The 16167-nt window shown below is 46.9% G+C and overlaps 1 protein-coding gene across 1 annotated transcript in view; it reads left to right on the top strand.

The window, feature by feature from the left end:
• Positions 1 to 3: 3 nt before the first annotated feature.
• SLC7A5 (solute carrier family 7 (amino acid transporter light chain, L system), member 5) overlaps positions 4 to 16167 on the top strand; it is a gene marked incomplete at its 5' end in the record, with an annotated part of 34839 nt that continues 18675 nt past the window's right edge. Inside the window, 2 exons of the mRNA XM_009694767.1 lie at positions 4 to 235; positions 13829 to 13954. Coding sequence (XP_009693069.1) covers positions 4 to 235; positions 13829 to 13954 — 358 coding nt within the window. The remainder of the gene's footprint in view (positions 236 to 13828; positions 13955 to 16167) is intronic.

The raw sequence follows: 16167 nt of genomic DNA, 5'->3' as shown, positions 1-16167 counted from the left end.
TGCTACGCCGAGCTGGGTACCACCATCACCAAGTCCGGCGGGGACTACGCCTACATGCTGGAGGTGTACGGCTCCCTGCCCGCCTTCCTCAAGCTCTGGATAGAGCTGCTCATCATCCGGCCTTCCTCGCAGTACATCGTGGCTCTGGTTTTCGCCACCTACCTCCTCAAGCCCATCTTCCCCACCTGCCCGGTGCCCGACGAGGCTGCCAAGCTGGTGGCCTGTCTCTGTGTCCGTAAGTACCCGCAGACCCTCTCCACGTGCCTGCTGTCACGCGTGGCTTCCCGCTCACCATCCCCAAAAAGTCAGCCCAAACAGCTAGCTGCCTTGAACCCATCATTTTGTAGGAGGTGCACCATCCCTCCTGCTGCTAAACTGGCTCCATACGGTTTTTGGGGGGGCTGTTTTGAACAGCATGTGTAGGAAATGTGGCCTCATCCCAAATAAATTGAGCAAAAAATTCTCAAAATGCCAGTTATGGGCTAGTGAGCCTCTCTGATTTCTGGTAATGCAGCGAGCAGCGTGCGATAAATGCAACGTGCATTTTGCCTGTGTGCTGGAATGGGATTTCTCGTGCCCTCCTGCGGGAGTGTGTCCAGGCAGGGTGAAATCCCCTTGCAACCCTGCGGTGCTGGGGTGGGCGTTTATATGCAGACACAGGTGAGGGTAACGAGCCGTTGGGAAATTATCTGTCACGAGCAGCTGGTGCTGAACATGGCCTGTGCTGCAGTGCCTGGCTGTTTTCAGCACCAGTTCTCAGCTGAGATGTTTCTCAGCTGTACGTGCACTGGTACTATGCTCAAAACCTGGTTTTTGTTTTGTGTTGTTTTTTTTTTTTTTCTGCTAGGAAACATTATATCTCATGAGATGTTGCCTTGCAGAGTTGTTCAGTCACGCTGTGATGAATTTAGGTCCACTGATGTCTGCCATGGCACACAGGTCGATCTCTCTCCTGGTGCAGTTTTTATTGTCTCTCTGGTATTTTGAGGTCTGTGATTTTGCCGAAGAAGCCCCATTTTTCATTCCTCTGGTGACTGCGAAGTCACCCCATCCAAATTCCTCATTCTTTAAATACAGGACCATTTTCTGGCTTTCTCTCCTCATTCATATTCAGTCTGTGTTCCACTCCGCCAGTAGTTCTGTGCCATCCTGAGGGTGTATATTGTGAGAGGATGTAATTTTTTGTGAAGCGTTTATTTGATGTATGAAGTTACAGTCAGGTGATCTTTTTGTTTTTTCATTTCGAGGTTGTGAAGAGAAGCCTGCTTGTTCATCCTGTCCAAAGGGAGATTGTGTTAAGATTCCTTCACCCTCTGAGGATCGCAGGCATTCATAAGTTGCAGCACATGGTCGTTATGGGAAGATAGATTATCTTTAAATGTCTTCGTACACAAACTGACCGAGGCTTTGGTAGATACATTATATGGTTAGCTAGTAGTTATAATAAGAGAAATAATAGGCAGGGCAGCAAATTGTACTTTCTTTGTACAAGATTGAAACTTACTCATTCCCCAGATAAATTTTTAGGAATGTACGGGCATGTAGACAGGCATGTGGGCTTTCCATCCAAATTTTTAACAAAGTGGAGTGCATCTATTAAGGAAATGTAGTCGCCCACTTAAGAGAGCTATGGCAGGGTTGGAAAATAGTTCTGCTGATGGGTTTCTTGCCTCAAGTAGGGCCTTGTGAAAAACGTGTTTTTAGAGCTTTCCTGCCAGTCTGCGGTAGGGTTTCTTCAGTGACAGAGAGGAAAAGGGCATGCGTGCACGTGGCATTCACATTTTTTACTGGGAAGCTAACAGAATTAGAGTATTGATTAGATGGACTTTCTTACTGTTTTTATGTCAGAGTTTTGCTATGCAAGAACATACTGTAGTTGACAAAGCCTTTGAGAACATGTTTCTGATAATAAGTAACTTTTCATCCGCAGGATCTTTCCCAAAATTGGTAGGATGAGGTGTCTCTGTTCCCATTTTACTGATCAGGAAACAAATACAGGGGTAAAGTAGACTTGCCCATGGCAAGATCTGTTCCGTGACAGGGTGGACGTTTGAAGAATGAAATTTCTTGATGCTAGGTCACATTCCCACTCACGCTTCTCCAATAAGTAATACGTCTCCAGCTTTCTTTTGCAAGCAATTAGTAGTTTTCCTGAAGCAGAATTTGTTCTTGAATCTTTATCTTGAAATGCCAAGGAAAGAGTTGCTAGTTCTACAAATTTGCGTCATCTCCATGTGTTTCTCCTTTAAACTTTACTCTCCCCTCCACTGCTGGCTACTATTTTGTTTATGCATTGGGTTAAATTTTTGTTTGTCTCCTTTGCTACAAAAGGTTAGTTCATCATGCATTGCCTTCAGCAAGTTAGTTTTCTGTAACTTTGATTTCTGAAGTTAGCTTTTCGACTGTCTGGTGCCAAAACCACATCATGAGCTAGGAACAATAAATGAAGTAAAGCTGGTCCAAGGACTTAGCGAGCCACACAAAGCTTCTATGGACTAACAAGCGGCTTTGTTACATGGTTGTTCCAAGCATACCCCTACCCAGTGAGATTTTATTTTTTTTTTTTCCCCAAGAGCCTGAGGGTAGGAAAAATGGCCTATTTGTGCATATTCTCTAGAGCATATGTTAATGAATTATCTCAAAGTGGGGAAGCACGGTTTAGGAAGCAATAGGGCAATTTGGGGCCCCGGGCTGGAATACAGTTGACTTACTATGTAGCCAAAACACAGCCCTCTAGACCAGCTGTATTCTTTGCAGAGTTTGTATCTCAACATAAAATGCAATTGACTGCATGGTGTCTAGTATGAGGAGAAATAACAAAAGTTACTTATTTCCACTTTGAGTGTTACTGGTGTTGAACAGTTGAATAAATAATGTGTTGTTTGGTATTTGCCACCATAAAGTACAGAAATTGCATTCCTAGGCATTAAGATAATCTGAATAAATCACAGTCTTGAAAGAAAGAAAAAATAATTGGAATAGGGAATTTTGTTCCCTTTCAGGTTCTGAGGAAAACAAGGTGGGTGGTAAGTAGAATTTAACTACAAATTGGTATTTTCTGCTATCAAGATTGTAATCTACAGACAGTTGGTATGCAAGACTGCTTCTCCCGTAAGACAACATGAACGCTTATTATGGTTGCCAAATAAAAGTGTGGGAATTCACTGTGGGGAAGTCTTCCTGTAGCAAGATGGGTCAAGCTGTTCATCGTTAGCGTGGCTTATTTTACGTTCACTGCAAAACAGCCAGTGCTCCCTAGTTGTAAGAATTTGCAGGTAGTTTGGCTGAATGCCTTTCAGGCTGTGGGTTACTTGGGTAGCTCATAAACTTGAGCATGTTATTTTACCTGTAAGGTTGGATGGCTGATACTTTTATAACTGATAAATCATAAAAGCAAATGATAAGGGATAACAAACAACAAAGTCCACCTGGTATCCAGGCATTTTTGAACAGAAAAAGTTAAGGTTCATGAAACCGATAATTTGTGCATATGCGTGAAAACTCAACAATACTTTGAATTCCCCCAAACGTGATCTCATCTAAACCAATTTTACCCCTTCTGTAGAGGATGGAGGGACAGTTACTAGGTCCTGACTTTGCATATTTGATGACATCTACATTACCGTCTCAGTATTGTACATGGCAAAGAGTTAAACTACTAAGGATTCTGTACTCTGTGTCTCAGGTGCCCATTTGAAGCTATGTAGATAAATGAGGATCCATATTTGTTGTTGGCTCCTCTTTTTTCCCCTTGAGAAAGCATCACAGAGGAACATACATTCTCACTGCACTTCAACATACTTGTATCTTTTCCTGCAGTTTTCTACAATTTATTTAGACTGAGTTTAAAAAATACTCACTTTTTAACAGAATATTAAGGTAGCAGGTGTAGTTTTGAAAGAAGTTGTTGTTTATATATGTTGTAGGACGGTCTTCACATAGCAAAAGTAGGATCGTGTAAAACTGTTTATTCCTGTCTTTTTTTTTTTTTTTTCCCCATTGAAGAGGTGGTGTCCAGGTAGTGGCCTGAACAGTGACGTGGAACAGCATCCAGTTGAAAGTGCATCCCTGATGTCTTACAGTGCGAGTGGGTCAGGTTCTCTTTTACAGCTGGCTGCCACTTGTGTTAACATTTCTTAAATTTGAACTGATAAATCTTAAGAAAAATCATTAAAGAAATCACAGAGCACAACCTAAGACACAGTGTGTGTTCTAGAGATGGCTCGAGGATGGAAAGTTTCAAATTGCCCAGTTAAAGATAACGTGCATATTCCTCATTCCCACCTGTTAATTTGCAGATTTCCTACATGTGAGTGGTCTTTGAATTGTGGTACACTAAATTCCCTGTCGATAAGGATGACAAGGGATAACGCTGCTTCCAGACCTGAGCTGGTTCTTGCTTGGTGTTTCACAAGTGCTTGACCGTACTTCCTACACACATTCTTATACACAGACTGCCACACACCCCCGCTGTGTGCTATATCACAGGTTATTCTATAATGTACTTATTTCTTGGCAATATAATCTGCTCCACAGAAGCTTGAGAAACCCTGCCAGTTGCATGTAATTTTACTCTTGATCTTCCATGTCAGTTCAGTGATTTGATTGTTAGCTTCTGAAGCCTTTAATCGCTTGTAAATTATATATGCTAATCTGACACTAATAACCCCAATATTGCTGCAGCAATATCTGCTGCTTCCAAAGCTACAGTATTTTAATCTTCTTCAGAATTTCATTAGACTTCCTTTGCTGCTTCTGAAATATTTTGGGCACTCCTCCTGCAAGGATGGAATTCCAGTAAAATGGTCACCTATTTCTCATTTGTTTCTTTTGTTATGAAAAGCCTAATAGTGGAAGTAGCAGTCAGTACAGAGTTGAGCCATATCTAATAGCACATGTCATGTGGAAGCCTGAGTGCCTGACACCCCCCTCGAGTACTTTGTGAGTTAGAGGAGGAGAATGGTATCGAATCCAGGGTTTGGCAAAAATATATAAGCGCATCCCTTGAATCCTTGCCAAATTATAACCGTAGCCCATAAGCGAATATTCAGTGTCAGCATTTCAACTAGAAATCATGTATGTTGAAAGCAGGAACGTCTTTATTTGATATTAAGGTTTTACTTTAAATCTGACAACTTTGGCTGTTTGTCCAGCTGTTTAAAGTGAAGCTATGGGTAGATTTTCAACTCATCAGATATTAGATGGTAAGTGAGGCAAATGCAAAATACATCTTACGCTTGTCTGTTTAAGATGAGTTTATTCTGCAGGCAGTGCTACTTGGACTTAATCTGCCAGGACAAGCAGGGTGTGAAGCTTTGAAGACTTTTTTTTTTTCCTCCTTCAGAAAGGTGGATTAAATGATTTAAGCTGTATCAGTAAATACGCACTTGTTTGATCAGAGTGGAAGGAAGGGGTCTTTGTAGAATCCCTGCTGTATGGCTAACGTTGCGAGACTGAGGTTGCTTTTTTAAATCCACATTTAATTAGAGAGAGAGTAGCATTAATGAAAACAGCCTCTGACACTAGCAGGACGCTGCTGAAATGGATGAAGGTTTGGAGGACTCTTGAAACACAGCAAGCAACTACTGCATTTCTTGGCATCCCTCTCTTGGCTCTCACAACAAATGTCCCATTAAATTTTATTGCATTTGAATGATTTACATTACCACTGAGATCCTTCAGAGTCTTTCTCTTCTGACATGAACAAATTGGGAAGGCTTTTTCAGAGAAGCTCTCCGTGCCCAGTCTAATTCAAAGCACCATCGCTAGGTATTTCAAGTATTCCAGTAGTCTCGTAGTCCCAGTGTCAGATGTGGCCAAGAGATCAAATGCAATGGATGAGAAAGCAGTTTCTTGCCAGCCAGCATGCAGAGCTGAATTCTGACCCTCTGCGTGGCATAGGTGGCATGATTCAGACTAAAACCTACCTGGAATCTGTCGGTAAGTTCCTGACCCAGGATTGAGCACGCCATGCTGAAGTTCAGCCACCTTCCTGTGGATTTGCAGAACCTAATTCAGTACAACTATGGGAAGGTGCTTCTGCGTAAGTGTAACATCGTTGTGGGCCAGGTAGAATGCCGTGTTTTGCAAGTCCAGTAGCTGACCATCTGGTTGGCAGGGGTGGTGATACATCTGTGGGGCTTAATGTGCACATAAAATATTAGTAAGTATTGCTTGCTGTTAGGAAGATACGACGTATGAGGTGGGTATGGTGGAAAAGATATTTAGCTTGTGATAGTTCTGGGGTCCTTTTAATTTGCTGGGAATGGAAGAATATACCTCTTTCTCCCGTTGGAAAGTCCGTATTTTGTTTGTCCTGTGGTAAAATGAGCTGTTTTGTGGAATCGCTGCATCGTGTAATCTAGAAACTTTGACAGTAAAAACACAAGCTTCTTTCTAAGGAGACAAAATAGTAACTCCTACCACTAGCTAGGAGTTAGCTCCCCTACCATTAATAAATTCTTTGTAGTTTTTCACGTACCACACGGTTTGAAGAGTGTAAACTGTATCACTGTTATTAGGGAACCTTGGTACCGAAGGAATGGGTGCATTTCGATAGGCTTGAGATCCAGCCTCCGCAGTATCTGCAAACTGAAATTCTTCGCTGTGCTCTTCCTCCGGGCAGCCCTGGTGCTGCCTTTTGGCCCTGACTGTGCCGCACGGGTTGGCGCAGCTCTTGGGAGAGAGATGGCAAGCAAGTGCTCGTTAATTTATTCTTGCAGAATTCCGGAAACTTGAGGGTGTGGATGCTTCTGGGATCTGTGCTACATGATGAAATGCTAGCATCATCCCTCTTTGCACTAACTTCTCTGGCTCCCAGCTCTGAGCCTGTTTCAGCACCAGGGGCTTGCTGGAATTGCAAGCCAGCGGAGAGATGGAGCTGTGACACGTTCAGGGTGTCTGCGGCCGTTTGTTGGAGACGTCCAGAGCTCATGGTCTCCGTTAGGGAGTGGGTCTGGAGGTGATCCCTTTTCTTAAACTCTAGTGGTAGGGCAGCCTTTGCCTTCTCCTTTTGTTGGTGCACTCATTCCCTGATTCTTCAGCACTGCTGTTTTGAGAAGAAAAATAAAAAGGAAACTGTAAACTGTTGCCAGGGATGTTTATTATTAGAAATTGATTTTAGTACAGACACATCTGCTCTGAGGCCAAGTGCTCCTTTCCAACAGCCTCGTGTGCCGCTAAGCGTTTCCCTTCTACAGACTGATTGCCCTGGCTGTTAAGTTTCTCCGGGGACTTGTCCTTTAAGAAAGACCTGCGACGTTTTTCCTTCCGCTTTTTCTCTTTACCACCGTACAGGGCACAAGTCTTCACTCAATACCTATCAAGTTGAAATTTCCCTTACCGTTTTCTGTCTGTGTCCTCGTATGTATGTCTCATGTTAGAGCATGCTATCAGAAATAGACACCTGAAGCTATTTGAGGACACTGTGGCATCACAGCCACCTGAATTTAGGGTTTTTGGCCTTAGTGAATAGTTAAGGCGTTGATTTTCCCATGGGTTTAAACCACTGTAGTCAGTACAGCGTAATCCCTTGTTTGCGCTGTGTGGAATAACTCTTTATTTTCAATGTGTCTAACCTCTTGTGAGCCTAGGCCACAGTTCTCTAAAGCATGCGGACCGTGTTGTGTCCGTGCCACGTGCTGCTGTCATCCCTTGGTTTGTTTCTTGGTGGCCATGGGCTCAGCTTGTCCTGTCTCTGTGTGAAACCTGGTAGAAGAGAAAACTGCCCATCCATCACCTGCACTTTATAAAGAGTGAAGGGAGCAGGCTTTGCTGTAGGAGAGAACTGTTCCGTAAGTAATTGCGAAGAGAAAATCAACATCATCCAGTGGCAGATGGTAAGTGGAAGCGTCGTCTTACAATTGTAAGGGCTAAGCGCTTTGGAAATGTGTACGTTACAAACAGGAATCGTTGCATCATTTATCCTCTGTGTGTGTGTGTCACACTCCCCGTTTTCCTGGCAGGGAAGCTGAGGGCGAGGACTTCCCTTCATTCTTCCCCCTTTTTTCCACAAGTTCCCTATCCTACTACGCATTTTCATTCTGGTCCTCTGATACCACGAATACAAATCCATGGGTAACTTGCAGCAAGTTAATTGAGTTTAGTTCTTTAAAGCAAGCAGCTTAACACACATTTATCCTTGCTATAGAGGTGTATACTGAATTATGTAGGAAGTACTACGGGTGAAGACCAGGGAAACCTATAGTAGATGAAATAAAGGCCAAAAGTGATGTTGTGCAAGGCACCCAAGGTATGTAACCTCACACGCAGCATGAATGCAGCTGTACCAGTACCTCAAGAATTCCTACGCTCATTTCGGAAATGTTTCACCTGAAAAGATGCTAAGGGTCTTGGGTTGGGCAAGCTCCCATCACCCCATCAGCAAGTTACATACAGTGCTGGAATTGGATCCTTTTTTCCCCTGTGAATGAGGACGAGCGCGCAGAGCTGCAGATCGGCTGCTTGGTTTGTTTTCCCTTTTTTTTTTTTTTTTCCCCCCCCCCCCCCCCCCAAACGAAGCCTCCCTGAGCGCTGTCTTTACTCCATCTCCGATCCATGGCCGTGTTCTGTTATCCCGGGAAAGCTGCAGCCCTGCCTTTTTCTGTCGGATAGTTGCCAAGACTGTTGCATCATAAATGCCAAGCCCCAGTTTACCTGTATTAGGGCTCCATTCACACACTGTTTGCTTTGGGCAGAACCACATGCCTGCAGGGCAGCTTCCCTACATCCTGCCTTTCCTTTGTAGACACAGGAGCTGTTGTTACCTATCGCGTGTTTGTCAGGGATTTGTTCTATGTGGGGATTGTTATGATCCGTTTCTGTGTCTGCTTTGTCGAGATTTATTCCTGTTGTCATCTAGAAATTGTGTTTGGGAGGGATCTTGGAACTTGGGTTCAAAGGAATATGCCCATAAAATGTGAATTGCAAGGGGGGGCAAGGTTCTGGGTCCTGTGTTGTATTAGTCAGTTTATCCTTGGTTCCTATCAGTAACGGGGAAATTATCTGACTGCAGGTGAGTGCCAGCGGAGCAGGTTAAGTGACGTGCCTGAAGCCAGCTGGGACTACTAGGACAGAGTAAATCATTAAAGCCGGACCTGCTGTTGTCTTTAGAAAGCCAGACTTCTCTTTGAAAGCCTCTGGCTTCCCCTGTGCCTTGAGTATCTCGAAATGAAGCTCAGCCTCCGCTAGGCTGGAGCAGTCACTGGAAGAGAGGAAGGGGTGAACGGCACCTTGTGAGCACCTTCTCCCTCCAGCAGTCACAAACCAGTATCTCCGACTTCTGCCAGAGGCGATAACTAAATACAAGTACCTCCTCTTACATCTGCAATCACTGCAGCTTTCTAGCTCCTATTATCCCAATTATGTAAAGCCTCTGGAGAGGGGCTGCTGGATCAGACAAGATCACGTCAGGTGATGCCGAAATCCTTATTCCTAGAAGGATTCCCGAGAACGGCCCCGGTGGGTCACGCCGAAGGTCTGCCTCGCTGCATGGCTGGCTTCTGACAACGGCCAGGGGCTGTAGCCTGAGGAAAGGTGCTGCAGAAATTAGGGCAGCGCGGTCTGATCTTTCCCTGCGTTGTATCATTGCCCTGATTTATAGTAAAGCTGTGGCTGCACAGCTTTTCCCCGTCGTTCCTGTTTAGGTGAACGGAGCGGTGCCAGGAGTTGTCCGGCAGCCCCTGCTTCGCAGGGTCGCATCTCGGATCAAAGGAAGAAAACCTTCTGCTTTAAGAAACCCTAGCCCTCTGGTCTCCTGAGAAGTTGAGCAGACACTGGAATTTGTCTTGGAGTTGTACTGAAAAAGTACTCGGTCTGTCTTTTCGTCTCGGTGTCTGTAGGATTCCTTCTGGTGGGTGAGTCTGGGGTTTTTTTTGGCCCTTCCTATGTTGAAAGCATTTAAGTGTAGTAACTCTGCCACGCTCCTTTAGGAAAGACAAATATTATTACGTGGTGGGAAAAGCAAAGGAGAGAGATTGTGACTTGAAGGGCTCTGAATCACAACTGGCATGGAAGAAGCTCTCAGCCCTGTTCAGTCTCTGGCCCTAAGTGTTTTCTTATTTTTATGGAGCCTGTTATCTGGCATCGATGTGTTTTTAAGGGCTGAATAGAGATGCTTCCGTTGCTTTTCAGTTTTGGACTGTGTAGAAAGCTTTTCCCTTTTATGTACACCGCCGCCGTCCCACGGCCCATCCAGCAGACTCTGTACAGAACCAGAACATGAAAAACAGCCCCGAGAAAGTCCGTATTTAATGTGGAGGCTGAAGCGGCTATTGTCAAAGAAACGAAATGCCTAAACGGGGAAGGGAATGTCACTGTCGCACCTCTGAGGGCTGTCTTCACTCACGGCAAAAGTGTGCTTTTAGATGTGTTAGCTCATCCTTTAAATATCCCTCTGTAAACAAGGGGAGGTTTATTTTTAGCATAATTGCTGGTCGAAGTGAATCCTGGATCCTCGGTTCCCTCCCCGTCCTCCCCATTAGGATTCACCAGAGGTGCTTTTCGCAGATGAATTGTGATCTGTGCTTAGGGATATTTCACTGTGTTTTCCTCTCTTCCCCTCACCTCCTCCCCGTAGCATAGACATACTGGAAGCTGACCTTGCAAAGTTTTATTTCCCCCCCCCCCGTATATCTGGACTGCGTCCCTTTTAGCGTACTGGTTGAAGGCAGATATATCGCAATCTTGCTGCAAGGTGACAGAGCTGTGACCCTGCAAACCGCCAATAGTGCTGACCTGCTGCTCGATGCTGAAAAGTCTCCAAGTCTGGGCATGCCGGGTATTTCTAATTAGATGCACCATATCTCCCCTGAACAGCACAGGGTGGAGGGGCCCTGGGACAGGGAGGGGTGACATTTAGGGGAGGTGGTACGGCAGGTTTATCGGCACGGTTCTTCGCTGCTCGCTTTCGGCCGTGTGCCCAAGCGGGTCAGCTAAAGCCCAGCTCCTGTGACCTGTGCGGGAGCCTGCGGGTACAGGAGGGTCCTTCCCAATGAAAACAGCTCTGGGTCATTTTGGTCTCACCCACGCCAAATGCCCAGACACCCCCAAAGTGCCAATGGGGCTTGAAAGGCATGATACAAAAAAAAACCCAACAAAGTGAATCTGAAATTGCTTCTTTACTTCTGGCTTTCGTTCTTGCAGGGTATATTGGATCACATGCTTTTCTTTGCAAAGACATCCAACTCCGTCATTTCTCCAAACTTTAAATGCTCTTGTGTTGAGATGACACTAGATCCCAGGGGTTTGGTGGCGAGGGGGAGCCAATGATCCTGAAAGCAGGCATCGTATTCTGGGATGAGCAGTCTGCTGCACTGGGACTGCCTTTGCTCTTTCCTGCCTACAGATCCCCTACAAGCAGCCTTTAGCCGAGCAATATATGGACCCTTAAATCCGCTCAGCCGGATGCGTATTGCTGTTGTGCTGTGGCCGTCGGGGACTCTCAGACCCCTGTGAATGAACGATCCAAGTTGTATCCCTGCTTGCCTGCGTCTGCTCTGAGTCACCAAGAAGTCCTGTCGCTGGAGCAAGAACGCAGAGTCTAATCCTTGCTGTCAGACCCAGATACTGCGGTCCCTGAAGACCGAGCTCTTTGAGGCCAGCCCGTGGGTACGTCTGAGCCTCTCCGCGCCCGTATGTTCCAGGAAGGCTATTCCCAGCTCTGGCGTGGGCTCTGCGTGCATTTCCCTGAACTCTTACCGATGCGGTTGCTTTCTCACAGGCAGGGCAAGCTGCAGGGTGGCAGTGAGCCAATAAGACCCTTTAAAACGCCTAAATACTCCTTCATCCTCCCACAGTTTGCAGTTTATTGTGCCCTTGCTGGGAAGCAGGGTGTGAGGCTGCGGGAACGTGCCTTTGCTCCGAGCTGATGAGATGTGAGCAGCTCTGGTACGTGGTCCTGCCACGAGCTGGAGGGCAAAAGCAGGCGGTGCCGATCCTGTGCAGCCATCCCGTGTTGGAGGTGAGGTAGCGAACGCACGGTGTGCTGGTGCCTGCATCATCCTCAACATGCACCGGTGTGCTTGGGGTGCACTCGGCTGGATCCCGCTCCGTAGTCAGGAGGTAACCTTGCTTCAGAGCAGGGGTGCGTTGTGGCTTTCCCTGTGATGCTTGGCATGCGTTGAGGGTCTTAAGGCACTGAGTGTTCTTGCTGGGCAGTAGCCGAGCCGTCCGACTACTGGTATGCCTCCCGCCTTTATCCATCGCCTTCCCTTCCCATTCTGAAGCACCCCGTGCGGCTCAGCCCCATGGGGACAGGGTTGTGGCCGGAGACTCCACCAGCAATGTCCTGGAGAGATTGGTGACCTGAGGAAGGTGCTGCTGAGCCCCCTCGCATCTCTGGGGGTTTGGTTAAGGCTGAAATATCTACATCAAATGCTCTGGGCTTTAAACTGTGAGTGCAGATACAGCCCGTAACCTCAGGAGAGGGTCATCTGCATCCGAGCTAAATATTTTGGGGAGCAGCTGTTGGGCTCCGGTTGAGGCAGTGGGATCCTGTGAAAACGGGCTGCAGGATGTGGGAAAGAGCCGTTGCCATGAGGGCAGAGGCTAGCCTGGAAAGGATCCCGCAGGGAAAAGCCTCTGGCTCAAGAAGGGTTGAGATCTGCTCCTCCCCGAGCTGCTCGGTGACCGGTCGGCTCTGGGGGCTGCTGACAAGTTGGTGTGGAGGCAGCGAGGGATGGTTTGGTGCAAAGGAGACGAGGAGGAGGGGAAGGCATCCAGCACATGGGGCACCGTCAGTCCCTGCGTGACATTTGCCCGTCTCTGTAACAAGCGACGGGCTCTGGGGAGTGGAGAGCGAGCAGGGCACGAAAACAGTACGTGATTTGGAAGAGCAGTAAAGGTTTTAGCTGTTATTTTCTCTGAAGCAGGTGAAACTCAGCCAGTCAGCAGCTTCGTGGCTTTAGACAAGCCTTAAGGTCACGCTGTCCCTTGCCTGGCAGGAGTGCCACACTGAATAGTGGCGGGAGCAGGCGATACAGAGGAGGGTGATGGGGGAACAAGGCAAAAAAAGGTAGGAAATTGGGCTTCATGAGTTGCATTAACCACAGAGCGACTCGTAGGTAGTGGGAGCTTCTCGGTAAGCAAAATGCTGCATGGGGAGGGAGCGCGATCGAGTACAAGAGCGGCCACAGCGAATCTGAGCTGTCGGGCTGGCCGGCTCTGTGCCAGCCCTCTCCTCCATCGCCGCGGTGGGCAGCCCCTGGGGAGCATCCCCGAAAGGCTGCACGGCCATCCCGGGCACCGCTGGTCCCGCGGGACAAGCAGAGGGTGAGGGCTTCCTTAGCTCCGACTTCTCTTCCCCTCCGTGCCACGGACCTGCCGGCGTTGTTTGTCTGATAGCTTGCCGAAATGGGTCGGGACAAGGACATCTCTTCCTTTATGTTTATGCGGTGGGCAGCACGGTAGGACCTCGATAGCTGCCTAGGTGCTATTGTTACAGAAATAACTACGTATCAGTGCTGGGAGCTTATCCTGACATTTCTGTTTCACACAACAGCAGCATTAAATTGGATCGACTTCACGGGGACTGGAGCCAAGCACTTTGATGCTAATGGTTGCTGTAACCGCTTTTATTTGTGTGCCCTCCGAAGTGTACTTTCCATTGCACAGGGCAGTTCCTTGTCCCGAGGAGCGTCCGCACTATTCAAACCACCTGTTGCCAAAGCAAAAGACAGAATAGAGAAATGCGTGGCTGCGGCTTCTATTTTAGGAAGGCGCTCTTTGTGTTTGCTTAAGTTTTAGGCAAAAAGCAAATGCCAATTTGTCATAATCTGTTCTAAGCGTTTCGCTGAAAACTGATGTGTCTCTTCTTGCCTGTTTCCCGTAGTGCTCCTCACAGCCGTGAACTGTTACAGCGTGAAAGCTGCCACTCGTGTTCAGGATGCCTTTGCTGCGGCAAAACTGCTGGCGCTGGCTCTGATCATCATTCTTGGCTTCGTGCAGCTTGCAAAGGGTGAGTACGTTTCCTTCTTCTTTGGAAGGTGGTGTGCAGTTAAAGCAGAACCTGGGAATGAGGGGTAGAGCCCGCCAGTCCCAACCCGAGCGTTTCAGAGCTAGCAAAGTGCTTTACAAACGTCTTTTATCCTCTTGCGTGCTTGGGTGATGTGTCCGGCTCGTGCTTTGCAAAGGGCTGGCGCCTTTGTGAATTTTATTTGTGAGATTTTTGTATTTACCTCGCTGAAGTTCTGCTTGATTTCATGCCGCTGGAACCCAGCGTATACCACCCGAGGTCTTTGCCACTTAATGCCGTCGCTGTGTGACCTCTCCCTTTGAGATTGCGGAGCTGCCAAGTCTACAGGGAATGAACATTTCGGCTCTTAGAAGTCTTTTCTGTAACTGGTGGCTGGTCAGGACCATTTGCTAGTAGAGAATTATCTGCATGGGCAAACCAACCCCCAGTAATTTTCCTGCTTTCACAAACTGCCCCTGCACGTTTCCCTTCGTCCTGCTGCAGGTGTGGAATAGTTTGGTCAAGTCCGTGGGGTCAGGCAGGGACGCCTGGGTCAGGCAAGGCTGCAGAAACCGCATGATGAACAGTGGTACGAGGGCTCTCAGCTGACACTAGCGCGCATGTCTGTCAACTGGCCTCTGAAAAGGAAGATAAAAACAGGAAGATAAAGCAAATTTTCTGGTGGTTTTCCTTGTTTTCTTCATGCACGCTTAAAATCCTCTCAAACCTGGGGAGACGTTTTGTTCCAAACCCATCTGATTAACTGACCCGCACAGGTAAGCTTTACTGTGTGCGAGTTTTGTGAAAATTTCCTTTTCTTAGGGAACAGTACAGGCCCTTTTCGTTAAATGTGGATAAAAGTCTGTAGGTAGTCCCGTCCGTCTCTGTGCTGGCGAGCGTGTGTGCATGTCTGTGTGTGCACGTGGGTCTTCGTAATTCCTGCCTCAGCTGTGGGAGCCAGTGCTGTCTTTGCAGAATTTCTTGCTTTATCAGAGGTTTTATTTTCTTCCAGCTCAGTGCCTACGCTCAACAGGAACATTGTTTGAGGCTTATCACAAAATATACCTCCTTCCTCTTCATAACTCCCCGGGCTGCTTTGCTGAACTTTTTTTCCTCTCTTAGAAGGAAAAGAATAAGTAAACACAAATCTCTGTTAGTTCTTTAACATTTTACCATAAAGGTCTTTACAATTGTTTTTTGTTTGCAGATGATAATCTTAATTTGCATCTTCAGAATCACCTTCCCTCCTCCTGCACTGTTCTTTCGTCCTTTTGTTGGGGGTGAATCACTTTCTGCCCTGGTTCCTCAGGTATAAATACGTGATATTTCCATTGACTTCTATCTGTAGCCAAGAAGAGATTTCTGTCCTGCGTACAAAGAGCCCCATCCTACACTCTTCTCTCTCCGAAACTTTTTACCTCCTATGAAGCCTATTAGAGTTTCAAGTTTTTGTAGGTTGGAGAAGTACAGCTATGACTTGTGCGCATCCTGCGGTGCAGGTCATTTCATGGGACATTTAGTTTCCTGCTAAACCACCTGGCCGGTTGAGACAGGGTGGGAAGGTAGTAAGATCAAAAGCAATAGGTAGATGATAACATCTGAAGGCAAAGACCTTTTTCTTCCTGTCCGTGCACACAACACTCGACGTAAAGCAAACTGGATCAGAGTGGGAACCTTGGGATCTACAGAGGATGCTCCTCAGAAAGCCCGCGTTTACACCGTGCCCTCAGTGGCACACTGCTGCTCGTCCGAGTTTGTTTTACAACACGCTGCCTGGGACTCTGCCTGTGGTCTAACATGGATTTTATTAATCTCCTTATGGAAGTTGCAAGCTCTCTGGTAAATCCTTAAGAATGTACAAGCTCCTTTCATGTGCCCTTCCTTAGCTTCCACCTACATTTTGCAACTTTTTCTTTAAATCATGCCAGGTAGCTCGATGCTTTTGTGTAGCAGGGATACATTAAGAGTCTGTCTTTTCTTCTGCTTTTTTCTTCAAGGAAAGCATACTAGCATCGCTTCAAGCGTACTGAAAATGGGAAAGCCTGTTTAACCTCTGAGCAGGTGGGCGATCCCGAGTCCCGTAGGTAAGCACAGTGCCATGCCTTCACTGCTCCTCCGCACGCCCTTGTTTTCTGCTATACCCCTTCCAACGCTCGGCGGACAGAGGACTCTTACCACCTCCAGCTGGGTACAGTCAGTCCCAAGCCGGCAGCTGT

Source organism: Cariama cristata, unplaced genomic scaffold (assembly GCF_000690535.1).
Source record: "Cariama cristata isolate BGI_N322 unplaced genomic scaffold, ASM69053v1 scaffold20422, whole genome shotgun sequence".
Classification (NCBI taxonomy): domain Eukaryota; kingdom Metazoa; phylum Chordata; class Aves; order Cariamiformes; family Cariamidae; genus Cariama; species Cariama cristata.
Note: the sequence above shows the minus strand (reverse complement) of the source record. Positions and strands in the feature narration are given on the sequence as shown.